At 37.7% G+C, this 26,584-nt stretch overlaps 3 protein-coding genes across 4 annotated transcripts; 1 reads left to right on the top strand and 2 right to left on the bottom strand.

The window, feature by feature from the left end:
- Positions 1-921: 921 nt before the first annotated feature.
- LOC135645743 (protein LNK2-like) lies at positions 922-8,828 on the bottom strand. Of its 2 annotated transcripts, none has more exons than XM_065164425.1 (11): positions 8,598-8,828; positions 5,132-5,516; positions 4,930-5,050; positions 4,754-4,859; positions 4,532-4,627; positions 4,385-4,450; positions 3,547-4,275; positions 3,296-3,453; positions 1,565-1,704; positions 1,341-1,418; positions 922-1,233 (listed from the first exon to the last, which is right to left on the bottom strand). In XM_065164425.1, exons 1-10 carry the CDS (start codon positions 8,622-8,624, stop codon positions 1,342-1,344), a joined length of 1,905 nt encoding a protein of 634 aa, XP_065020497.1. In that variant the 5' UTR covers positions 8,625-8,828; the 3' UTR covers positions 922-1,233; position 1,341. The 2 variants fall into 2 exon arrangements, with proteins under 2 accessions (XP_065020497.1, XP_065020564.1); XM_065164492.1 differs by having other exon boundaries at positions 3,547-4,266.
- A 1,867-nt stretch (positions 8,829-10,695) lies between these two features.
- Positions 10,696-22,082, bottom strand: LOC135645682 (probable magnesium transporter NIPA6). Its single transcript, XM_065164348.1, has 9 exons — positions 21,723-22,082; positions 21,575-21,631; positions 21,133-21,223; positions 20,870-21,030; positions 20,634-20,761; positions 20,381-20,518; positions 12,807-12,899; positions 11,031-11,148; positions 10,696-10,925 (listed from the first exon to the last, which is right to left on the bottom strand). The coding sequence occupies exons 1-9, from the start codon at positions 21,850-21,852 to the stop codon at positions 10,795-10,797; spliced, it is 1,047 nt and encodes a 348-aa protein (XP_065020420.1). The 5' UTR covers positions 21,853-22,082; the 3' UTR covers positions 10,696-10,794.
- Positions 22,083-22,616: 534 nt separating this feature from the next.
- Positions 22,617-25,205, top strand: LOC135645629 (wound-induced basic protein). Its single transcript, XM_065164251.1, has 2 exons — positions 22,617-22,745; positions 24,883-25,205. The coding sequence occupies exons 1-2, from the start codon at positions 22,672-22,674 to the stop codon at positions 24,953-24,955; spliced, it is 147 nt and encodes a 48-aa protein (XP_065020323.1). The 5' UTR covers positions 22,617-22,671; the 3' UTR covers positions 24,956-25,205.
- Positions 25,206-26,584: the final 1,379 nt, after the last annotated feature.

Below are 26,584 nucleotides of genomic sequence, written 5' to 3'. Positions count from 1 at the left end.
CGATGGAAGATATAGCACGTGATAGTACGTGCATGAATGGCATAAAAATAATAGGTAAAAAGGTAATTTCAATGATGGTGGCGGATGATGGTATCATGAGTGGTTGTTATGATGGTGCTCAGTCTTGTCGATGTCGATTTGAATATCGACGACGAGGAGAAAGATGAGACAGAGTGGTGAGGCATGTACGTTGATACTAGAAGAGGAAGTGAAGGGAGGTGAGTCATCTACGTTGGCGTCGCACCGCTTTGCCTCATCTTCTTCCTTTGACGTCGCTCTGCATCTGTATCGACGCGAGAGGAGGAAGAGGAGACAAGTGAAGCATCTATATCACCGATGATAAGAATGGAGGAGGAAAAGGAGCCAAGTGTGGTAGAACGATACGACGTCATTCATGTATGTGCTTTCATGTGCTATATCTTCTGCTAGTAAAACTAACGACGTTAGGATAACTAAGACTAAGAGTTTCCTTTTCATAACTATAGAAATTTCAATATAAAATTTTGAAGTCTAAAGACCGAGATACTAAAGAAATCTAATTATAAGTGATAATCTATAATTAACTTACTGCCATCGTTAAAATTATCTTTTTGCCCATTATTTTTATGCCACTCATGCACCTGATATTACGTACTATATCTTTCATTGGCAAAACTGATAACGTTAGAATAAATATGATTAAATATTTTATTTTCATAATTATAAAAATTTTAAAATAAATTTTTTAAATGTAAAGATCGAAATACTAAGGAGATCGAAACACTAGATTCATAATTATAAGAATCTAGTGTTGGACCAATTCAGTTTTAATTTGAATTAAACGATGAACAGCCCTAGATATATGTAAAGCGGATCTATGAGAAAAAGAAACACCATCTCGATCATTTAGTGTGATTAACATATTCCAGGAGAAGGAAAAGGTTATCAATAACGTCTCACGAGAAGTCAGATTTAAGTTATTAGTTTAGAAGGAATCATCTACCAGCAGCAGCCATTATTGAAGATGACAGATTAGATACACAAGTACATTAGTAGCAATCTGACACGACAATTTGCGACGAACATTCAAGGTTGGACTTTGATGCTCCATTTTAGTTATCTGGAAACAACACAATGGAGATCGAGAAACCAAATTCATTGAAGTAGTTCACAATTAAACTAGGAACTCCAAAAGCACATCCTGATATGTTTGAATGGTTCTGACCATTCATCCGCCGCCATTCTACTGATTCACTACGGAAAGAGAAAAAGGTGCTCATTATCAGAAACAAGTTCCACAGGCAAGAAAAGGCGACGATTGCGAATGTAATTGGTAAGAACTTCAACTTAATGAATCTTACTTTAGGCTGAAGGTTGCATTTCCATTTCTCCAGTGTTCTCAGGATAATCTTCTTGAGCGTGTATAGATGCGTTTGGAACTGAGCCAAAAATCACAGCATGTAGTAGTTAATCATTTTCTGTGTTTCTAAGAAGAAAGAAGTTTATCTCTCTCTAAGAAAAGCATCAAAAAGAAAATATGGAAGGAGTAACCATCCTTCTGTGCCGAGTTAGAATAACACATTACCAGGGTCATATGCAACAGGTGACTGTGGTAGTTCCTCTTTGACAGGTCTTGTGAATAGTTCTGAAGGCTTAAAAAGCAGGTGAGCCACAGTCCGGTCGATGGGATTTGTATGTGTTTCTGCCTCCGACAACACTGATCTTCTGCTAAGAATAGAAACTGAATTAGCATGAGTTATATTTGTGCATGCGCATGAGAGAGAGATTTGCAACTAATGCGATCAATGCAATAAACGTGCAAGAATGAAGCTCAACACATTTGACCAAAATTTACCATAAGTTAAGATGAGGAAATGATAAGCATAAGAGCACCATACAACAGAAATCCTAGGCAGGAAGTGACTAAATCTATGAAAGTTGAGAAAAAAAAACCAAGAGTGAACAATGGTTGGAACTTTATTTTTGGAAAATCTAGAGGGTACCTGATTTATTAAACAAGTAGCAGCCATAATGCTTCTCCCCAGTATGCTTTAGGACCTCTTTTTTAACAATAAGGCATGTGTTACCTCAAGATGATGATGATTCTTGCTATAACACAATTCTATCATTGAGTATCCATTTACTACGTTTGTGTACTCTCTTCTATTATGTAATCCACGACTTCTAATATGAACACCAATCCAGGTCCATATCATTTTATTAAATGTAATGAACACAAGATTGATATCATTTTTATTTTTAAAGATCAATCCATGTCACTCGAGAACAATCATCAATGGAAGAAACAAACTAATGAACTCAAGCAATGTATGAGATTCATGCGAGAACCCGAACATCAATATGAATAAATGTAAAAGAATGAGGTAATTTTTTGTTGCCCAATGAAAGGGAAGCAAGTTGGTGTTTGGCCAATTGACAAACATCATCACAATGAATTAATAAAGAAAATATGTTTTTTTTTTTAAAGGTGGATATCCAAAAAGCAAAATTTGGACCTTTCTATTTGTTTTTAAAGATGAGATGATGGTAAACGTGTACTATCAATACTATTACTTAATTCAAGATAGTAGGCATGTTCTTTTTCTTAGCATGTCCAACCATTCTCCTTGTAACTCAATTTTAGAAAATACAAGGGGATGGAGAAAAGGTTATCTTGCACATTAAATCTTTATAAATTTGATGGATTAATATAAGACTTATAGAGAGGTTAAGCACAAGCAATACAGATTTGAAGAAAATGAAGGGTATAAACACAATTGTGCTTTGATATGCTACAATGGCTAAATTGCCATTGGCTATAGGATATAAAGCGCGGAAATCCACAACAAAATTTTTTAAGGCATTTAGAGAATGAGATATAAAATACATACCTAACTGGGCCAGAGAATAAGAGGCACTAAACTTGTCTAACAAAGTAAAGAAACTACAAAGCTTGAGAAGGAGGTTTTACCGTAATTGATTTAGGAGAAAAAAGGCGTAAGATTACTCATGGAAAATTACAATATCATTGTAAAGCAATCAAACTTTGAGAAGGAACTACCAATTAGAGAAGATACTTAGAATAGGATTAAAAAAACATATAAAGAATAAACCTAGGTTGTGAACATCCATGAGATTATAAGTTAGTAGATGGTAATTTCTTTGAAGGAACAAGTAAAAGTATTTAAAGTTTGATAAAGAAGTGTTAACTTGTATATTAATGGCTAAAAAGAACTGACTTTCAAGAAAGCTAATGCAAATACAGATTACCAATCATGAAAAAACATTAGACTAAGCCCTATTTAGGTAAACTCACCTACATAGCCTCTTTGTCTCATCATATGCCGGAAGCTCTTCTTCATCCCTACTATTTTTGTTCGAACTACTTGTGTCACTAGCACTTTGTCTTTCCATAGCACTTCGTGCTAGACGAAACAAACTATCTCGAATACAAAGCCGGATTCTAATGTCCAACTGGGTAAAGAAGACAACTATTTTTGCATTAGATCAAATTGCTTGGATCTTAAAGCAAATGAGAAAAAAATACTACATGAAAGAGAATCCTGCCTGCTCGAGAGCATCTTGAAGCTGATAATATATCATTTCTTCTAGAGAGTGATCCTCATTTATGGTGGAGACCCTCCAGGACTCTTCTTGATCAAATAGTATGTTCTGTTCTGGTGATGTAAGCTTATTTGCACTACCATCGACTGCAGATGAGGTAGTCATAGATTCCTGAGTCTGTTTCCTAGATGAGCACGCTTGGGGAACCAATGAATCAATAGTGGTATTTGGATGAGCAAATTGTTGCTGTTGCTGCTGAATGGCAAGCATTGCCTGTATTTGCTGACGCCTTCTCAGCTTTTCTATCTTTTCTTGGGGCGTCATTTTCGGTTGTCTTGAAGCCATATCAGATGGGCTATCTAATGCATTTGAACTCTTTGAGAAATACATTAAAGGCTTATGACCAAAAGAAAGTGGTTTTTCTTGGTTCCTTTTCATATAAACATGTTGGAAAGGATATGCTGCATATCCATCGCCACAAAACATAAACAGATTTGGGGAGTCTAGCTGTCCATTGTTAGCAGGAGCTCTGACTTGCCTTTGTACTGTTGTCTGAAAAGTTTTTGTTGGAGTTTCAGAGCAAGTACTCATGGTAGAGCTTGGAAGTTGCTGGCTTTCGTTTGTGTTGCAGGACCATGTGGCACTAATGTTTTTTAAGTGTTTAGTCTTCTCTTTTTCTTCAGCTTTTTTATCTGACATCAGAGGTCTCTTTTGGCTATTAGACTGCAAATGCTAATAGTGAGAACATGTCATGTTGAAAGCACTAACCATGTCCACATGAAATGTTGAACTACAGATGTAAAATGGAAAATATTCTTAGAGGAAGTCAAGAAAAATTTACCTTATCTGAAAACAGATTTTGTGCTTCACAGTATTTGCTTCCAGTTCTGAGAGTATTATCTGCTGTCTGTTGAAGTAAATAAGATATGTAGCCAACTGGAATACCTGCTAAGGAATTTAAAGAACAATCAAATCTTCATATATGTACCTTATCTTCTGGAATTTCTTTCCCAGAAGAAAGTTCATCAAGATGCAAAGAGGAAGGATCCAGGCCAAAATGTTGGTCCTTGCTTAATGGCATATCCTGTTGTCATAATAAATCAGGGTCAATTTTCCATCTTTCTAAAGTAAGAAGCCATAACAAAAACACAAATTGTAAGCTATTGATAAGTTTGCTTTAGTGATTTGTTAAAACAAGAGACAAACTTACGGGCAGAGGAATTGACTGTATAGTGCTATTAACCACATCAGAAGATGCTGACAGAAACTCTGCTGCATTGCCAACCATTTCATGTCCAAATATGGAGTCATTTCCACTGCACGCAAGGATAAGAATGACATTTTTTGTTGATAAACTAAATGAGTAAACATGGTTAAAGGAGATACCTGAATATTTTGTCAAGATCTTCAATATCTCCAATATGAGCCCAGTCACAATCAAGGTAACTCTCATTATCTTTCTCATCTTTGTCATTACCAAACATTTCAGATGGACCATCTAGCTGCACTGTACATGCTCAAAAAATAAATTTTATTTCATCATGTCACATTCATGTGACAGAACACCACTAGAGTGACACGGATTTACCTCTCATTTTGTCAAGGTTTGTTGCTTCACTGATATCAAGCATCAGATGTGTTCCCAAAGACCCTCTATTACGAGGATCATTGTATTCTCTATCAAGTGCAGTGCTTAAAGAAGGCAAATCAGGCCATGAATCTGCATCAAGTTGTGCAGCAGAAAGTTCTTCATTTGTAATAAAAGTAGAATTATTGTCCTGATTACTCTCCAGAAAATTATTTTTGGATCCTGAACTCTGTTCATTGGACCTTAAGCCAATGCTTGCTTCTTCATTTCTCTGTTTCCTGCCATAATTCCCCAAAATAGATAATGTACTCTCTTCGGCACCCTTAGGAAAAGGGACAATATCATTCTCATTCTCAGGAAATTCAGCCCATATAGACTCCCCTACCTAAAAATTCCCAATAAGAATAGCAAAAGTCAGCATACAGATGTTGTTAGATTAAAAAAGAAATGGATACTGAAACACATGAATATTTTTTTCAGTTTAAATTTAACAGAAGTCAAGCAAATGAATTTCTTCTTATATAGTTAAAATGACATGCACATAGATCTGACTGCTTTGTTTGGAGATTGTAGGCTAAGATGCAATTCTTGCCTCAATTTAGAAGTGATACATCCAAAAGTTTTGCTGACAACACTAGATTATAAAGGGAACATTAAATCATATTAAACTATCCAAAAGTACAGAGATGAGGTTTGACAAATTATTTGGACTGTAACAAGAGTCTCTGCTTATGACATAAAAGATAATAGTGAAACTAGATAAGTAGCACTAGGTTAAGGAAAAATATTACATATAAGGCATCAGAAACATAATACATACAAAGAAGAAAGAAAATGAAACATCTTTAAGGACGAAAGCCCATAAGCTTGAATTCTTCAGATTTTTAAACAAAATATGGATAATTATTTTGCCTATTACAAATGTAAGTCTTTCACTCTTACTCATGGCCCTGGTGAAGGTGATCATTTTAGAGATGGCCTAATAATTCTCCTCTTCCACAGAATTTTATTTTTGGGGGGAGGTGGGTGGGAGACGGCAGTGGGAGGAAGGGGGGAACAACAAAATTCTCAGTGAGGTTGCATATGATACAAAAATGTCCTGGCTGATATTCTTATTGGACCGAGTGTTCAGTGATATAGTATTTCTTTTCCGTCCTAGAGTATATTTTTTTCTTATTATTTTCTATTTTCTTTTTCTTGGTTTCAGTCTTTCTATGTTCAAAACTTCAATGATACTAAGTTTCCATTCTTAGGAGGATAGGTTTGGCCTTAATTTAGTGGTACCTTCCACTGAGTGTATCTTTGGCTTGATTATCATTATCAATAAGTTGTAGATTCAATAGGTCCAGGAGGTGGACTCTAAAAGATGAAATGATTTTGATAGGCCATAATCCCCTGACATGATGCTTTGTCAAAGGTTATACATTCACTAAAGCATGCATGCTGGATTAAGATATAGACCCATGAGTGTCGAAGGACAACATCAGATATAGTTTGAACCTTGAACTTTGAAGCATGGAAAACCAAATTACTGGCCCATTACCAAGAGAGACATGTCTCCGAATTGAAGATGCAAATTTAAAGGACAAAATATGTTCAGAGTAGTAGAGAAACAATTTTTACACAATAACTTGATCATAATTATTTAAGACAAAAATAATACGATTCTCAGATGCAGCAAATTCTGTTTACCATAATAGTCCTATCTCAGGATTTTTTACAATCATGATAACCATAGTAAGTATTTCAACTGGAAGATTTGCCATGGAAGAAGGGAGCATGTCTCCCCTTGCAAAACAATTTGTGGATAAAAACCACTTTGTAGAACCTAATTAACAAATTAAAAATATCAATAATAGCTAACCACATCCAAAGTTATTATTGAAGCTTAGCTTGATGATCATAAGCTCAGCTTAGTTATTTGAAACAACTAATAGCTTTATATGCTTTTACAAACCAATGTGAGACACTTTTTCATTTCAAGAATGTTGATTACATGAGGTGTAATAAGATCAACCTAGAACATAATATAGCAAGATTACTGGTCAAAACATCTAGCATCTACTCCAACAAACATCCAATACATGAACATATAGCCGAGCAGATCAATGTAGCATTGTCCCAGAGTTAATTCAAATAAAATGATGAAATAGTCAGATAAAGTTATGTCCTAGACATCCAAGAAGAAGACTGAAAAATAATAAATCTCAGTCTCCTCATCTCAGTCCATAGAAAAGGCACATCTTTGTTCAGGGGATGCTCCTCCAAAATTAGACAATTTGGAATTTTCATGGAATATAATTTTGCCTATCAATAGAAGTTAGGTTAGTGATTTTACATGCCAAAACAAAACTTAAAAATTCAACAAAAGGTTCTACTTGATATACCATAATAGCATAAGGGTTAGACATGGTTACGTTACTTGTCGTGATGATATAGCATGGTTGTACCCGTTAGTACTACTATACTTCTACTAGATGTATATTCTTACTACACTTACGTATATTTGAAAATTATGATATGTAATCTTAATTATTTTTATATTTGTGAACATATATTCAGATTTTCCGTTCCTTTGAAAAAATATTTTTGCCATATGTATTATTTAACAAGTTTATAATCTATAGAGTATATAAAGTCTATGTTATGATCTTTTTGTTAAAAAACACTAAGAAAGATTAGATGTTCTTGTGTATTCCAAAGAAAGGCACTGAATGCAAAAAATAAAATATTAAAAGTTTTGAGCAAAATTTTGATTTTGGATCTAATTTTGCTAGTAGCAAGCCTTGATGTTTAATAAGTCGTGGTTTGTTCATATGTTCATGTCTTGATTTTTCAATTCAAAGAATAACTCCTAATATGAATATATTTGGGAAAACAATTATATATGTTTAGGATTTTTCCAAATGAGATTTGTTCTGCATAAATGTTACTTGTATTGAAATGTTATGAAACCTTGAAGATGTAATGGAATTTATTGAATATGCTATGGATGTATTGTTGGTTAATTGACTATGTTTTCAAAGCGTATAACTGAATATATATATATATATATATATATATATATATATATATATATATGTTTATTTGTTTACCCAAGCATGTTTTTTTCACTTCGTCTTCACATTTTATCTGCTTCTGGCTGCCACATAATCATCTAACCATGACCCGGTTTCCAACTACAAGAAGCAGATCTAGAGTTATTTAAAACCCTAAGAACAGCTGCAAAACTCATCTACAAGCACATACTACATTAAGAGTTCAAGAAATGCTAAAAGTTGATGTTTTTCTCGTTTCCAGAAGAAAAAAGTTATCAATCCAGCAATATGTTCGATTTGAAGTGGATTATTAAACGAGTCGATTTCGCTCCACGATCCAATTTCAAGAAGCCATATTCAAAATTAGAACAAAAAATCAAGCTAGCACAAAAGGGAAGATAAAAGGAAAGGGGAAAGTCGTGAGGGACCTGATGCTGGTCGTCCCAATCAAACATCCTCCGAGAAGCAAGAAATCTCGAACCCCAAACCCAAACCTTCCGATAGCTCGAAATCCGACGCTAACATCGCAGATCCACCGGATCCGTCGCCGAGGAACCGAACCAAAGGGCCGCCGCCGCCGTTCTACTCCTCTTCTTTCGACTTCCCACGGTGAGCAGGGTGCTGTAGGACTCACGGCGGTCTGTTTGTTCTGACCGACCACGGGTAGCTTAGTGTTGGGTTGGTGCAGCGCCACGTGTCCCTCCGCATCTCCGCTTGTGGCTGAGCGGCGTCGATCAAATGCTCCCTCCCCATTGGCCAGCGCCGTGTTTGATCATCATTTCCTACCGGATTTGGGTTTCATTTCACGGAGGCTACACACACACACACACCACACACACACACACACGCATATATATATATATACCCAACCCCTCCTAAATAATATATATCATATAAAATATTTTAACCCTCATATATGTCACTGCCGTTGGCTTTAAAAATACTTAAAATATCCTGTTATTAAAATATTAAGTATAAAGAGGGAAAATAAAGAAATTAATTTATGGAAATATATGCAATAATAGTTTCGAAGGGCAAAAAAAATATTTGAAGTTTCGTCAATAAACGAAAATAAACTATAACTAGTGATATTTAAATAATATTTTGGATTTTGTAGGAAAGTATATGCTAAACTTAAATTTAGTGGGATAAATATAACAAATACTAATTGTATATTTATATGCATTTGTTTCTGAAGGAAAGTATTATTATCTACTGGCTATGGGGCAATATGGTTATCAATTGGCTAAGCTTTCTAGTTGTGGTGGGAATCGGATGGGCTGTCTATATCGCGGTTTGGCCTCACGAGCTGCGTTCTCATCTTCTTATAATATAATATAATATAATATAAATATTATATATATATATATATATATATAATTTTATGTGATATTATATTTCGGATTAGACCATTTACATTCACTGGCTAATTCTTGGATTCTAATCGAACTTGTGAATTCACATTACTACTAAATTTTAAAACATATATCATCTCATAGATCAATTTTTCCAATCTTTTAATATATTTTTCATATTGTAAAATTATAGAGAAAAGATCAGTTTCATCAAATATTTGCATTGTGATAATAATAAATAGTGATATCAGATGTAGATGTTGATAGGACACAGTTTGATCTATAAACGACCTAAAACGAAGGATTTACATACAAATACAACTATTTTATTTTGTGCTTGATAAAAGTGTTATTCATTTTTAAATAATTTGTATATTGACGCCTTCCAATATTCATAAAATGTCAAACATCAGAGAAATTTTATGTTAATCAAATTAATTATGCTATATGAGTGCGAATTTTGATGGCATAACAAGTTAAAGATATAAGTGATGGAAGATTTGAGTCGATGAAAAACCCCATTCAACAACAAAGAGACTGTTTGATCTGCAAATTGTTCTACTTAGACAAATAGAAGCTTGAAGACTGAGCAGAATAGGAATATGGCTTATCAGCTCAATCTAGTAGTGTTACATTCATACTACTGGAGCACTTCTAAATAGCAGCCAACAGACCTAAAGGATTGCCAATTCACAAACAAGAATTATTAATTAACCTTGTACTGCAACACAAATTTCCATTACAATTGTTTTAATAGTTCATAGCTAAGAGACCATCTGAAATTGTCGCATTCAGTTAAGGTATCACCTTAACTTGCAGACAGAATTACTTCTTGATTTTTGTACAAATTTAACAATGCATAAGCATGCGTGATGAGCTACATTGTTCTTCACAAATTCTGCAGACAGATTATTTTTGCACTCACATTTTCACAGTCATCACAAATCCCTGTATTCACAGAAAGAATCTATACTTATATCAAACATGTGCATGGTGGCTGGGCAGGATCACCATCAATCTGGCAAGCTCTGGGCCGTTTTTTAGAACTCATTAGAAAGTGCAGCTGCATTCCAGATCCATGATTTCTTCTAGCACCAGTAATGAACACAAAAGGTGTTTAAAAGCCTCAAAACGGCACTCACAGATAGCACCAAGGTCGGACACTCTGCAGTGGGATGTCGATTTGTGTTAAAAATAATTTATATTATGATTTCAGCAGAGGGATCTTGACATTCCAAATAATGTTCGGACAGACTCATCTCCTTATTTGCTAGTAGAGCCCCTGCCTTCTTAAGCATGCATCTTCTGGATATGCCGCATCCTCCACAACATGCTTCAGCATTTCCCCATTTCCAGAACAAAGTCGAGTGGTTAAGGTTGGGGATAATGGAGCATATAGACCTGCATGAACTCTCAAGTTATTTGAATTTTGCAGCAAACAATGGTTTCATAGCAAAAATCATAGAAAGATAAATATTTGCGAGACAAGTAAACTATATTGCGCACTTCTTGAGGCATTCCTATCAAAATCTTTTGTCACGTGCAATAAAATAGTCCCTGAGAGAACAACAACGAAGCCACAAATCTCAGATATGATGCTTCCAAGACCTTGTCCGTCCCAATCCTGCAAATATTCATTAATTTCATGAGATGCTTTTAACACCAAATTTGACCCACTCAAGGAAAATACTGCTTAGACAAACCAAAAGTTCTGGCAAGTTTTTATATTCAGAAAGCTTAGGTTTGAGCTGGCTTCAAAAATTTTTGCTTTTAAGTTTCAGCAAATATTGACACACACTACTTAGCAGCAAGACAAGGGTAGAAATCTTAGCTACCAAACGGTGCCCTAGTAGCCATTTTGGCAACTGAAATTTTAACCTATACACAGTGTACTGGCCTGGTGAGGCCCAAAAGGGTCAGCTTTGACTAGGAATCCTTTTGACCAGATAATCATATAGCTTAGGTAGGTTACCTTATTATTAGAATATAAATTTTGAGAGCTCTAGAATCCTCTTTTGTAAGAATTCTATAAGTTAACAAGATTAGCTTTTCTTGGCATATACATACAAAAACTTTAAAGGCCTGAAGAACACGCTTGGAAGCTTATTATGTAATTTTGTTTGTTAAACGTTTCCCTTCTTTCCTCTTGTTCTCTACTGGAAGGCTCTTTCTCCTCTTCAAATTGAAGAGAACTTGATAGTTTGATCTTGTCATGTAGTTTTGTTTCTTCCTTTATAGATTCCTCATCTTGGGAGTCATTTTCTATCTCATCTCCATGCATATCTTGAGCTCCACATGCATTCCAAAAGCAAAATAATGTGTATGTCTTTCCTCAAAAAATAGAATCAACCTTAAAACTATGTTTTAAATTTGATCCAGTATTGCCTCTTACCTCCTCTTGGATTCCTTGTTAACCATAGCCATATGGAAACCTCTTAGGCGCTATTAGACTATTGTTCCCCTACCCTCTTCCATTGGTAAAATTTGGAACTCATGGAAGGTGGATTGCTTCCTCCAAAATGGCAAAGTTTTGCCGATGGTTTAATTTCAAACAAATTTTAATGATGTTCATCAGCCTTAAATGGTACATATCTGATTATTGTCACTCGTAGATCGGAGAATTGTAGTTATTTCCATTTCATTTTTTTTCCTTTTTATGTTTGCTTTCTATATCTGTACTTGTTTCATCTTCTTAATGAAACAAAATAGCAGAATTGTTGCTTTGATGGAAAAAAAAAAGAAGCAAATGTACAAGTTCAGAGTCAGAGAGAACTTGATTTGGATTTTATTAATAATTTACATCATATTCTCCATTTGTTCTTCAAAAAATAATTTGTAGTATGAAAAAATCGGCTATATCCTCCTATCAATTTTAAAGATAGTTTATGGTATCTTTTTTATAAACATAATTAATGCCGTAACTGATCTGCCTCCAATAAGTCTTTCAAACTTCTTTCCATTCTTTTCATAATGATGTCCCAATTATTTGTTATCTGCTGGCCAATATCTTTTTCTTTCAAATATAATTATTTGTTAAAATTTAGAGCAATCATTCATAGTCAATAAGCTTACTTGAACAATCACATTTTTTAATGTGTATTACAAGCGTCAAGTTGCTGGTGCAAAGTTATTGTGAAACAAAAGGCTAACAACAAAGATCTGCAGATTCCAAAGGTGAAACCAACACAAGCTAGCTACTATTTGGTTTGGCTACTGTCAAGACCTAATAGAATAATTACTGTTATAAGAAGAGAGATATTCACTGTCTAGTTATAAGCATACCTTGAACATTATAACACTTGCTACAATTGTAAGTGTAGTAAACATCACATAGTATATTGGAGACACAATGGCTGTATTGAAGGTATCAAGAGCCTGAAAAATATAAAAGAAAACCAGCTCAACATGAACAGCACATAAAATTTGAAAATGTTAAGTATAATATACTTGAAAGAAATAGTAGTAGTGTTAGGTTCCACAAGTGAGATATCATCTACATAATAGAACAATGAGATAACCACTGCCTATTTTTATGAAAGAAGAGACAAGAAAAGAGGAGAAAATTCCAAGAAAATGTAGGGGCATCAGAATCTCAGTCAAGTCATGAAGATATGAACATGGTGTTCTGTAGATTTTTTTTGTTCTTTGCAGATCTTTCAAAGTGGTAAGTAGCCATTTTGCAGCATAAGCAACATATACAGTTAAAAACACAATGCTTAGACAATAATATTCATACCATTAACAATTTTGATTTTTTTGTATCTCATCTATCTCTTTTAGGCTTAAGAATGAATGCTTTTCCATAATATAAGATGATGCAGGTTGTAGATTCTTAAAAATTAAAATCTTGGACAAAATGAACAAATGGTTCAAATAAATCATAAGGCACTTTACATCTCTATTTGTCATTGTCAATCAATACTATTTTAACTTTTTAAGCATATCTTAGACATATCTTCTCCTCGGCCATTGTATCTTTGTCAAAATATTCCTGTAATTTTCTTTTATAAATCGTTACAGTAGTTAATACCAATCACTCTGACAATAGCTAAGTGTTTTCTCATTAAACAGTAGTTAACATGAAAATAAACACGCATATCACTTCTAGTGTAATGAATCCATAGCAAGACATTAAGAGACTCATCTCAGTTTTTAACAAATCCAGAATAGTTTAGTTTCTCCCAGTAGAATATTCCCATTACCAGTAAGTTGTAACAACGTTACAAAGTAGAAATAATCCCTCGAATAAAGTCAAAGTTCGTATGTTGGATATTGTCATTTGCATGTTGCTTATGCCTCAGTGTCTTTCTTTCTAGGGGGATTTCTCTAGAAAATACCCACATTTAGGGTATTTCGCAATCGGTACCCCTCTTTTGTTTTTTCCCAAACAATACCCTAATTTGAAAATTCTTTAGTATACCCCTCGAAATTTTCTTGGCAAATATTCTCACCCATTTTTTCACCAATTGTAGACTGTTATAGTGTTTTCATTTGGCTCGTTTACAGGGTTTTTCAATAGTATTTAATATTTATAGTGTTTTTATTAAGGTATTGAAAACACTGTAAATGCTCTTGAAAAAAACTGTAAGTGACATTATATTGTGTCTCTCTTGTTGGTATTGCTCATAGACCATTATGGCACCATATATTTAGGCTTGTAGCTGGTTTGGTTGAGGTTGGGAGTCCATTTGAATCATTTACAGTATTTTTGAGTAGATTTTACAATGTTTTTATTGTGGTGGCTAAAACACTATAACAAATCAATTTTTGATTTTTATTTTTGGTGATGTTATTTCTAAACTATTACAAATACCTATTTGAATAATAGTATGATAATGATATATCAAATGATTTCTAGTGTATTTTGATTCCATTTGGTTTATTTATAGTGTTTTCAAGTACGTTTACAGTGTTTTTGTTGTGGTGGTTAAAACACTATAATAGGCCAAAAAACACTGTAACAGGTTAAGAAACTATAACAGGCAAAAAAAATTTGAAGAGGCAGTTTGTGTATTTTTCAAATTAGGGGGAAAAACAAAATGGGGGGTACCGATTGGGACATACCCAAAATGTGGGTGTTTTCTAAAGAAATCACCCTTCTTTGAAAGAACATACTCTTGAATCCTAATACCTCCAATTTCCTCAACAACCAACATAAAACTTCTTACTGCTGATATGATTTTATCAGAGGTAAATTTGGTTAACAACATACTTCCAACTAAATCAACAAAATCTACCACACATAATCATCAATATGTCATCCAAATACAATGGTATGGATGGTTGCAATGGCAAGAAATTCATTAGGAACCTCTTCAAAAGAGAGCCAAAGGATACAGAATTAAATAATATATCCATGAACTTCATAAGGCCAATCCTTTTTCCATCTTTAGATATACATGAAGAGAGAAGCAATGGATTAACGATCATTCTGACTGTCATAAGCATAAGATTGTCAACATAAAAAAATCTTAGAAACACAACAATGAATTCATTCTGCGCAACAGTGCTGTAAATCAATAGTAGGAACAATATGCTATCTAGTCATGTAAAACTACAGTAGGATTCAGCACATTGCTTGTACTGTCTATTCCCAGAAGGCCAGTGCTGCAAATCAATAATAGGAACAATATGCTATCTAGTCATGTAAAACCATGGTTTGCAGTACCGGTCCGACAGGCTTCTGGTATGCGGACCGCCTATTACCGGTCCGGTACTGTAGTAGGACTGTAGCATTGCTACAGTGCTCGGCACGCCTGAATATACCGCTCGGTACACCTGGGTGTACCGAGCTGTAACGGACAAACTTCTAAACAAGATGTTGGATGTAATGCTTATGTCTGTCCGTTGTCTTTTGGCATGTTCATGCCTTGTACAGCAGGTAGAGGGGCGGCCGAAAGCTTATAAGTCCCATTTTAGTTGGGTTGGTGGCCTCTTTAGGCTTGTAAATAAAGGTTGTGTCACGTGGACACGTGCGAGAGCTTTTCGGTCTGTAATGGACCATTTTACCCTTTGTTGTGCAACTATTCAGAGCTTGTAAAGTCTGTTTGTAATTTGCATTGTCTATGAAGTGTTTTTCGGACATGTTTGCTTGTGGATCCCGATTGAGGCGTTCTCTTTAACCCGTTCTCTCTTTTGTTGGTCCTAAGGGACGATGGGAGGCTTCGGGGAGGCTGACCTTTGCGGACGGACGCGCGAGGGTGCCGCACGCCTTAGGCAAAACCAGCTAAGTTCGTGACATTATGGTATCAGAGCGGGACAAGCACTCATAGAAACACTTGACATGCAAACGTGGGGGACCTAGCGGGGCTGCGTTGAGGGCAATCAGCAACGCGCGACCGTTTGAGGGAAAAACGGGCATTGAGATGTAGGGAAAAGAGTCGCTCAGAGGAGCGGGCATCTAACATTGGCATTCAGTGGAATGACCAACCCTTCGCGCAAGAGGCACCACGAGAACAGGTAAGCTTGGAAGAATTCGGAGCGCACAAAGGTTGGGATGGCTGAGTTTGAGCTACGGCTCAACGTTGACAACTATACTTGATGGTGCTCTAGGCAAGCGAGGCGCTTGGCAAGAATGAGACCATCCAAGGTGGAATTAGTTGCTCAACGACCAAAAGAGTTATGCAAAGCTCACAGAGGTGAGGGGAATTGCTAACTCGAAGAATTTGGTACTCATGCATGGGCTTGTATGCGGACGATGGAATGTTCGTGGCCATCCCAAGGCGACCGAGACTCGGCGCCATGGAGCATTGAAACTTTCTCTTCGGCATGCGAAGGATACGTTCGGAGGAGGCTGAAGTGTGCAACGAGTTCAGCATGTTGCTAGACCTTGAGGGGTGCAGCGGTGGTTGTATTGACGTGGAGGCGCAATCTAGCAAGTGCGTCTGCTGGAGGCAGAACAATGCACAGTTTGTTCAGCAGATCGGAGTAGTCCAAGGGGATGGTGGTCTCCAAAACGAAGAGAGATGTTGCTCCAACGGGACAGTTATTCAGGAGGGATAAGTCTCGGCACTCCAGAGGGAGAATCATGTGAGACGGACTTCACATGTTGAGGAGGAGTACCTCACAAACAACAACTTCACGAAGCTCGATGGACCGAGCAAGCGGCGAGGAGTTGTCGCTTGATCTCGCTCGAGAGAATGCATTGGTGGATGCATTGCGAGATCAAGTGGGGGGGAGCGACCTGAAGCAACTTAAATGAAGGCACACTTAGAGTCGATATGGAGATCGGACTCAAGGGAGGGCTGACCCGTGGAATGGTGGGCGCGAGGGCCACCATCGACTCAATGCAAAAACGAGGAGCGGATCAACTTGGGTGTAACTTGGCGAAGTACCCAAGCCGCATGAAGGGAGCCAGCAGTGAAGTTGGAACATGGAGCAGAAGCACAGTGCTTTCCTTAGACAGAGGTCAAAGACATGAACTCTTGCAGAGGCAAGGGTAGGATCATGTTGTTCCATGGGTCCTTCATTCTGACGGAGCGGACTCATCTTGCATGGTGCCAAAGACGAAGGGAGCTTTTGGGCACATGCACCTTATCTCGGAGGAGCATTTGATAGAGGAACTAAGGCGACTCAATTTGCGGAGGCGAAGTTGGGTTCAGAAGGCCTTAGCACGGGGCAAGAGGACGCAGAGGCGGGTACTCTCGAAGAATATGCCACGGTGTTGCCATTCAAGTTGCCATGAAGGAAGCAGTGCGCAGCGGAGATTGTGCTGGTAGGGGCAGAGGCCCAGGATCCAGACAATTGTGCACAAGTTATAGTGAAGTCGGAGGACTTCGGGAGCTACTAGGCGACGGACTGTCCTAGAGTGGTGCTTCATCTAGGTGTGACCCAGGAGTGGGTGGATGAAGATCGATTGCCAGAGGAGCGAACAAAATCGAAGGTGGAAGGGACCCTGCGATGTATTGGCAGAGGCCACACATGGAGGGTTCACAATTCGAGTTTATTCCACAAGGATCAGAATGCAATGGAGATGTCACCAGGAGATGACATGGTGCAGCGGATCGTGGTGGAACAGTTCGTGGCAATGCGACACACACGGCATTGTCCCGTGAGGGATGAGATCATATGGAGGTATGATCGGGAGCTACTGGGAGCTCCGCTTTGGTGAACAACACGACGACAAGAAGGGCTATGGATTCAAGGAGTGAAGGCCATGGTACCGCAAAGGCGGGTCTTCCCGGCGTGCACCGAATTTTGCATCGGATGAAAACCTTGGTCATCAGCATATGGGGGCTGTGTTCCACCAAGGGAAAAGTTCGAATGCAAGTACCAGTGAGTTCCATGGGAGGGACTTGATCATACAGAAGTATGATCGAAGCAGCTGGAGAGTTGGACTGCTCCAGAGCTCATATTCGCTTAAGGGAGCCCGACAAGTCAGAGGACAAGGTCGAGTAAGCGAACGTTGCTACCAAGGAAGCTAAGGAGAACAGAATCGGTGCTAACTCTACAACGTGATGGCAGAGGCCATGCTTGGGAGTTGCAGTTTGTCTTTCCATCGACCAAACGGACTGCTTGGAGAACACAGTGGTGTTGAAGCAGGGGGTCGAAAGGGGCGAGGAAGCGACGACGAGTCCAGAGGGACTTAGCTACCCAAAATCAAGCATCAGTCAGAATGGAGGTGGACTCAGAGGAGTGCCACAGAGACATTTCTACTGATCATGCAGAAAAGGGATACAGAAGCGAGGCGACGGATAGTAGGGCCATGGGCATGCCAGCGCCATGGTACCGCAGAGGCGGGACTTCCGTGCAAGTCATTGATCCCTTGCTCTCATGGAGGGAGAGCGCTTGGTCGTGAAAGGGGCCGAGGAGGTGGAGCATGCAGAGGCAATCTCCAAGTACCGAGACAAGGCTGAAGGGCAGAGGCCAAGAAACTTCGTAAGACCGGTGTCAACAAGTTTCTCATCAAGATAGCCGTAAGTGAAGGACTTCGGGTCATGCAAGAGTGCACGACCAAGGAACGAAGCAGGCAGTACGCGGTGCTGTACCTTTGCTACTCAGTGGAGTAGGCGGCAGGGTTGATGGAGAAGATGGTACAATCCCAAAGGCGACCTCATCTATCAGAGAATTACTCCAAGTTGGGGTGAAAACTTCCCGCATTCCAGAAGTTCGATGGCATTGAGAAGGTGAATCACAGTAGCCAACTCAACGCAAGGAGTGCAAACACTTCAAGTGCTTCAGAAGTGTGAGCAAAGAGCAGGCGAAGACTAGTAACCAGCTCGATGCATGAAGTACAACCTCGAGGAGGCGGGCGAAGTCAAAGTAACCTTTGCCTTCTCAACTCTTAAGAGAATGGGCGAAATCGAGTACCCCAGTTCTCTTATCTATCAAACAGAGGAGCTCTGCACAAGTTCAAAGACCCTTCGAAGATAATGGAAGACAATAGTTGTCAAATCCTCACCAACGGTGATCAGTGCTACTGAGAGTAGATTGTCCGCTTCATTTCCCAACGAAATGCCAATCGAAAGCGGAAGTGATGCGAACCTACTTGGATGTGACAACTAACTGAAAGAAGAGTCAATGAGCAGATTTTGTGGAGGAAGGACCCAAAACTTCAGAAGTTTGCGAGACGATGCTCGTTAAAGCTCCAACAAGCATCCACCCAGTTCAAGCAGCATGTTGAATTTTTAAGAGACTGGCGCAGTAAGGATGGTCTTTTCCTTCATCTGGCGGATCCGCAGGAATCAACAAGGATCAACACAACTCGGCCAACCCCCCCAACAGAGTCAGAGTCATTGGTGAGTTGTAGCAGCATGGCGGATTAAAGGGTCGACTACTCAAAAACAGCAGCATAGAGCAGCTGGGAGCCAGGAGGCGCATTGCAGCTGGAGTGGAAGATTGAAGACTCAGCAAAGGCGAAGAGTTGCAGTGTTCACAAAGGCTTCGACGAGGACGTCGAAGGGATAAGTGGGGGAGAATGTAACGGACAAACTTCTAAACAAGATGTTGGATGTAATGCTTATGTCTGTCCGTTGTCTTTTGGCATGTTCATGCCTTGTACAGCAGGTAGAGGGGCGGCCGAAGGCTTATAAGTCCCATTTTAGTTGGGTTGGTAGCCTCTTTAGGCTTGTAAATAAAGGTTGTGTCATGTGGACACGTGCGAGAGCTTTTCGGTCTGTAATGGACCATTTTACCCTTTGTTGTGCAACTATTCAGAGCTTGTAAAGTCTGTTTGTAATTTGCATTGTCTATGAAGTGTTTTTCGGACATGTTTGCTTGTGGATCCCGATTGAGGCGTTCTCTTTAACCCGTTCTCTCTTTTGTTGGTCCTAAGGGACGATGGGAGGCTTCGGGGAGGCTGACCTTTGCGGACGGACGCGCGAGGGTGCCGCACGCCTTAGGCAAAACCAGCTAAGGTCGTGACAGAGCGGTATACCGTACTGTACCGGTACCGAGCCCAGGTCGAAACTCCGGTACGATACGGTATTGCGAACCTTGTGTAAAACTACAGTAGGATTCAGCACATTGCTTGTGCTGTCTATTCCCAGAAGGCCAGAACATTCATTTAATTAACAAATGGAACCTATGCCTCAATTAAACAGTTCAGCAAAAAGATTATGAATACTTTATGTGATATGTAGAGTAATATGCCTACATATATGATATTTAGGATTTAACCAAAATATTTTTTTATAAACAAACATTCTTTTGAGCTGTAAAATTAACAAAATGAGATATGAAGGCTGTTCCTCAACTAAATGGTTCAGCAAATAGATGATGAATATTTTAGGTAATATGTAGACTATTGCACCCACATATGATCTTTAGGAACAAAACAAAATTCTGATAAACAAACATTCAACATCATTCTTGAGCTGTAATATCAACAAATGAGATGCAAAGAAAACCATGCTAACCTTGTTAAGATAATTCATTTGCGTTATCACACATGTGACCACTACCAGCATAAAATACCATGTCTGTGGATAAATTAACTGATTCGTGCCCTCAAAAGTCAACTTCAAAGATGTCCCTAGTGCTTTAACACTCATTACCTGTAATTTAGCTAAGTATTGAGTTCCAAATAACAGAAAACTCTATCAACACAGTCCATTCAAATTTTATCATTGCTAGCATGAGCTGAAGCATGATAGATGAAAGAAACATTACCGAGAGGGAGCCCATCAAAGAGCAAATGCCAGTGAAGATCAAGACATTTGAGTTTCCATATAGTGGAGCAAAATGGAAAACAAGAACGAAGACTATGACAATAACTGAAGCCACGTACAGTAAGAATGCTGAAGAATAACCAAGTCAACAGTAACATGATAAGTAGGTGGTCATTCTAATAGATGTACACCAAGAGGGAAGGGAAGAAGCAAAAATATATATAAACTCAGGCATACCAGTTTGAGTTGCCATATTCCATATCTCTTGGACCGAGGTAATTGCTCTCTCTTGTGGTGCATGAATGACAATTACAACTGAACCAGCAATGCACATAACACAGCCCAAAATCCCAAGAGCATGCAATTTCTCTTGTAAAATAAAGTGAGCTAGAACAGCACTACAAATATATTTGACATGCTATCAGGACCAAAGAAGATATGGAAAGATGATCCTCTCTCCATAGGTCAAGTAAATTCAATAGATACAAACAGAGAGTTACCTAACAATTATGCTTAGAGCACCCAATGGAGTGACAAGGACTGCAGGGGCGAATGCATAAGCTACAAAATTGGCCACCTCTCCAACAATCACTGAGAATTAGAAATCGTACCTTTAACAACATAACATGCTACAGTAATAACTCATAAGAACAATCACAGAGAAATAAAAATCTTATCTTTAAACAGCATAATATGCTTTAGTAATTAGTCACAAGTCACAAGAAGGAATATAACCTACATCTAACTTCTTCATGTGAGATTGCTTTATCTCATGAGAAAAGATAGATAACCATAGTGAAACCCCAAGCCGAACACACAACTTGGCATCCACCAACAAGCCAATACCAAAACAAAAGAATTGAATCCCTGTATTTTCATTTAGAATAAAGATAGACCAACTAAGAATTGCATAGACAGAGAGGAAGGCAAAAAGGGGCTTACTTGTGATCATACCAGTCCACCAGAGGGGCTCCAAGAGGTAGGAGTATCCACCAACCCCTACGTTTTATGGGTCGAATACCATCTACTAGTATCAGTGTTGAAAGAAACAATTATCAACAAGAGGAAGAAGAGTTGATGATGAGCTGACCTGCTCGGACTCCAGAAGCAGCAGCCGCCCTTCTGAGGCCCTTCTTCTTGATGATGAAACTGGCTCCGACGAATCTGCTGGATAGCAGAGCCAGCACGAATCCCTTCAGATTGTCCGTGGAGGATCCCATCTTACCACAAAATCTACCCTCTCGCTCTATATACCGGAAACCAAAATCTCAAAGATTGCCTTTTTTTTCTCTATTTACACGCCTCGTTTCCGGCTGACATGTTCCTCAAACGGATTGGAGAAAGAAAGAGGAATTGATCGATGGGGTTTTACCAGTCAGACGGAAGATTTGGATCCAATCAGCAGACAACAAGAACGGAAGAGACGAGAATAAGACGCAGGGCCAAAATCGCCATTTTGTTCGGAGAAAACTCCAAGCAATTATTGCAGTTGGAGCCTCTCGGTTCCTCTACGACCTCAAAGTTCTCTCCCGCTTACAGTTGCGGGACCCAAATATGAAATCAAATCACAATCGCGGTGCAGAAGTGGGCCTCGTATTACCAATTTGTTTAAGAAACTGGTTGTTCATCGCGTCCCCCGCACTGAAGTCTCACCTGTACAGTTATGTCTCATGTGTACCGAATCCCTACAGCCCAAAATTGGACGAGTCTCTTCCCGTGTCAGGCTTTTATAGAGAACAGGATCGATCCATATCCCAATTAGTCTCTTGTAATCCAGCTAATTATGCGATTGTATTCCCAGCAAGAAATATTATTGATGTTGAGAGTATAATTTATATTGATAAGAATGAAATGACGATCTTAATTCAGCAACGATTTGTGTAGGCCCATGGAGGCCCAATTATCCCAAACTGACTTTCTCACGTGCAATTCACGTGGTTTACAGCAGTATACATTTGTTTTTAGACACCGCCCTTGCAGAGTTTCTTCTCGTCTCTGTAACGGCGGGCCGGCAGGAAAGAAACCCTAACCCTAGCGACATGATCTACGACGTCAATTCACCTCTTTTCCGTTCCTTCCTCAGCCAGAAGGGCGGAAGCTCCGGCGACAAGCGGTACGATTCTTCCCTTCCCTGTCGGTACCTCTGCTCGGTTCCCTACTTGTTCTTTGGTTGTCAATGAGCCCTGTTGGGTTGACTTCCGATTCTTCCATGTATCGTCATGGTTCTTGTTTGAACACGGTTTCGTCGATCGATGGGTGAAAGCTTGTATTTTTGATGTGAAAAGTTTTGATCTTTTGCTGCTTGAGCAATCTTGGATTTGTTGCAGCGATGACAGGGTAGTCGAGAACTTTAGAATCTTGTCTTGATTAGGTTTGTGACTATTTAAGGGAATAAAGTGTTATTCTATAGTAATTCATGGACTTTATGCTTCTGAAGAAGTGGTTTATGTTCTCCTAAAGCAGAACTAAGACAACAGATTCACTCCTGATGTGTCTCAATTTCGAGATGGAGGTTTCTTGTCAAATAGTTGGAATTAACATAAGTGAGAAATTTGCCTTCTTTTTTCCAAAGAAAAGGTAAAAGAAACAGTTAGCAATAGCGAATAGAAGACAACGATAAAGGCAAAGTTCAAACAGTTAGTTCAAGAGAACCTTTGCGTCATAGCTTGATAATAGGTTAAGTCTCAAGATCAATTAAACTATAGAAACCTCTTCGTTTTTTTTTTTTCCCTTCCGTGGAGAAGGTAATCGAAAAGGAGCTTGAAGCATCGAATAAAAAATTATGTGGGACTGGGTTTGTGTTGTATTATCCATCAGTCTGTTATCAGTCTAGTGTGAAACTTTGTGGTTTCTTGTGTGAACCTTGATCTACGTGACTTTGAGCCAAATGTTCACAATTTAGGAATCAGAAAACTGCTCGGTAGTTGTGAGACTTGTTATATTCACTATTCGATGAATTGATTATCAATCAACCCAATGAGATTTCTTGGGCTATGACAGAATTAAAAGAAATGACTAAGTTGCATTAAATTTTCGTATCATCATTGGCATACAATTATAGTGTGAATAGACTGTGGAACAATAATATTTGATTTAGATATCCTCTTATATTTAGCATAAAATGGTTAAATTGGCAAATGCATTCTGGGTACACAGGGTTAGAGAATCAACCAGTTTTGCTAATAAAAAAAAATTGGGCATAGTGTCTGTTAATGAATCGGTGTGCTGTATGTGGAAGCTATTCTAAGACTATCATAGATAACATGTGAAGTAATAAGAACATAAAATAGTAAAGATGCCTCTCTTCTGTGATAGTTTTCTTCTCATGAGTAATACAATTGACAATGACACTACGTGGTTATGAGCTTGGTTAGTCCTTTTTTGCTTTTTTATTTCTCTTTGAGGAAAAATGATTATATTTTATTAAGAGCTTTACTGTTTGAGTGGGGAAATGTCATCTAAACTATTTACATTTTCTCAGCCAGAGGACAAAAAAAAAATGCTACATACATTTAATACAATCAAATGTTCATTGGGAAGTCAGTATGGGAAAACGGTTTTAAGTGCAATTAGAGATAAGGAGGTTGGCAAGTTCATGTAGAATGCCGCCTTCCCTGCTAGAAAATTAGTATGTCTTTTCATTATATTTCTTTCATAAAAATGGTTACTATACTGAATTGCAGTTAAGCTTTAATAAAAGTCTTACGTTGTGGTAGCTTACACTTGGTGATCCTAGATAGGAAATGGAACTTACAAAGGGGAACTTACAGATTCCTAGTGTCTTGCTTGATGTTGTGATTCAATTCTAAGGACTTGCAAGTGGTTGTTTGGGATGATTCTCTAGCAGTGTAGAATATAGAATAGAAGTGTTCTTTTCTTTTTTTTGTCCTTTTTATGATCTGGTAGATCTGCATCAAAGTACCACTGACTTAAACAGCACTCTGGATTGTATGAGATCTCATTGTAATACCGCTGCTTGTAAGTTCTTGTAAATGAAAAAAATGCTAGAAGTACTTTGTGTTTTTTATATATATTAATAATTGCATACTAAGGTACAGAGACTGTAACCATCTGATCTTCAAAGATCATTCTAAGTAGGCCTCGCCTCATAAAGGTTGTTGCATGTTGATTTAGGTTTATAAATTTACCCAAACGACTAGTCTTCTGTTCCTATTACTGTAAGTTTTCTGCATGTCAAATTTTCTTGTTTCCTTTCAAATGATGGAATACATTTGTTTTGCCTAAAATAGGAAATCTGAAGAGCAGAAACCAAAGGAGCACAAACCTAAGGCAAATGAGAACAAGCCCGTGATGACAGAATGATCAGATAGCAGTTCATCATGAGGATACATTTTGGAATGCTCACTGAAATTGTGATACGTAACAAGTTACATCACCTCAGATGGTTTGATGATCTTAAAAAGTTTGAACTCTTGATTGAATGCTTGTTTTGCTGAATGACTGAACCTTTGTTAAATGATACATATGCATCAAAGCTTAGCTTTGGGTGCTTTTCCTTATATTTGTGAAAGATTAATTAAAATTGTTATCGCTTTGTGGTGGTTGTAGCTGATGTATGGGTATATTTATTTGGATATTATTTGCTAGTGTTTTGTTGCCTCTGTGTTGTTTTTTTTCTCTCAAACAAAGACATTTTTGGAGTAATTAGAAAAATATATAGAAGATTTAGAAGTAAATTAGGGTTTGTTTAATTGGTTCAAGTAAATGGCATGTCTTTGGTATACCCAAGACATTTTTGGAGTGACTAGAAAAATAACTAGAAGATTTACAACTTAATTAGGGTTTGTTGAATTGTTTCAAGTGAAAGACATGCCTTTGGTATACCCTTATTAATCTCAAAAGTAGAAATAGAAATCCATATATGATTATCTAGAAAATATTAGAAAAACATGGAACCCAATTCAAAATCCTCTTTTGGAGTCCATCGAGATCATGTCTAAATTAAGGCTCTCTTTGCTAAATGTCTATCTTCTTGTGCAGAGAAGCAAGCACACTTCTTTGAAGAACAAGGTGACAACAATGGTCTTGTCGTTGCTTCTCAAGTTAGTTAATTTGAAGAACAAGGCGATACCAGTCGTATAGCGGATCACAAGTCATATTTGATGACTAATGAAAGTTAATTTACATTCTGTTTGAAGGACTAAATAAAGAATGTGAGGGGGTCTAATGAAACTTCTAAACTGTTTTATTTCACTTGTATAACTATTTAGTCTAACCCTACATGTGATGCATTCATCAATAATAATTAATTCAAGTGCCCAAACTTACTCAAAGTGTTTGTGCTCAACAAAAAATTTGCCATAATGGATCTATTATTCGAGGTTTAAGATCATCCATCCATCTTACATAGGATGATAGCATAAAATGTGAAATTGATCGATAATATTTTACTTTTATAAATCTTTAACAGGATCTATGATTTTCTTTTTTTATATCTTTAAACCAATTTATTAGACATTATCTATATATTTATTACATTCCTGACAGATTCTTTTTCACATATGGGATCAGTGATAAACACAACAATGCTCATCTTCCTGATTGAAGGTAAATGAATCATATTACCAATGCATAATTCTCATTGTATATGGACTTTATTAGCATTTACTTCAGCTTGTTCTCCATAGGGCTTTGTAATACTAATCATAGATGTATGTTAATTGGCAATTAAGAAAGAAAGGTCTTAGTTATCATTGAAAGCAATAATAGCAACACCTATTTTGGTGTTTGCTCATCGACAAGTGTTGATTCACGTTAAGAGAACTCAACATCCAACATTTGTCTAAATCTTAAAGAAAAATGAACTTTTGAATTGGGCAATCAATACGAGTTATTGTCATTAAAGGCCACATTACATCAGTCTTTGGTGATCATATTTTTTGTCGAATTATGTTTGATAAGACGTATCACCAACATTTATCTTAATTAGCA

Source organism: Musa acuminata, chromosome BXJ1-1 (assembly GCF_036884655.1).
Source record: "Musa acuminata AAA Group cultivar baxijiao chromosome BXJ1-1, Cavendish_Baxijiao_AAA, whole genome shotgun sequence".
Lineage (NCBI taxonomy): Eukaryota > Viridiplantae > Streptophyta > Magnoliopsida > Zingiberales > Musaceae > Musa > Musa acuminata.
This window is presented reverse-complemented; position numbering and strand designations above follow the sequence as displayed.

Coding starts and splice junctions, on each gene's coding strand:
- LOC135645743 (XM_065164425.1), bottom strand. CDS start 8,624: ATGTTTGATTGGGACGACCAGCATCAG. Junction 4,628..4,753: donor TACAGTCAATTCCTCTGCCC/GTAAGTTTGTCT, acceptor TTATGACAACAG/GATATGCCATTAAGCAAGGA. Junction 4,276..4,384: donor AAAATCTGTTTTCAGATAAG/GTAAATTTTTCT, acceptor TCTCACTATTAG/CATTTGCAGTCTAATAGCCA.
- LOC135645682 (XM_065164348.1), bottom strand. CDS start 21,852: ATGGGATCCTCCACGGACAATCTGAAGGGATTCGTGCTGGCTCTGCTA. Junction 21,224..21,574: donor GTGGACTGGTATGATCACAA/GTAAGCCCCTTT, acceptor TCTAATTCTCAG/TGATTGTTGGAGAGGTGGCC. Junction 11,149..12,806: donor CAAGTGTTATAATGTTCAAG/GTATGCTTATAA, acceptor GAATATTTGCAG/GATTGGGACGGACAAGGTCT.
- LOC135645629 (XM_065164251.1), top strand. CDS start 22,672: ATGATCTACGACGTCAATTCACCTCTTTTCCGTTCCTTCCTCAGCCAG. Junction 22,746..24,882: donor GGAAGCTCCGGCGACAAGCG/GTACGATTCTTC, acceptor TGCCTAAAATAG/GAAATCTGAAGAGCAGAAAC.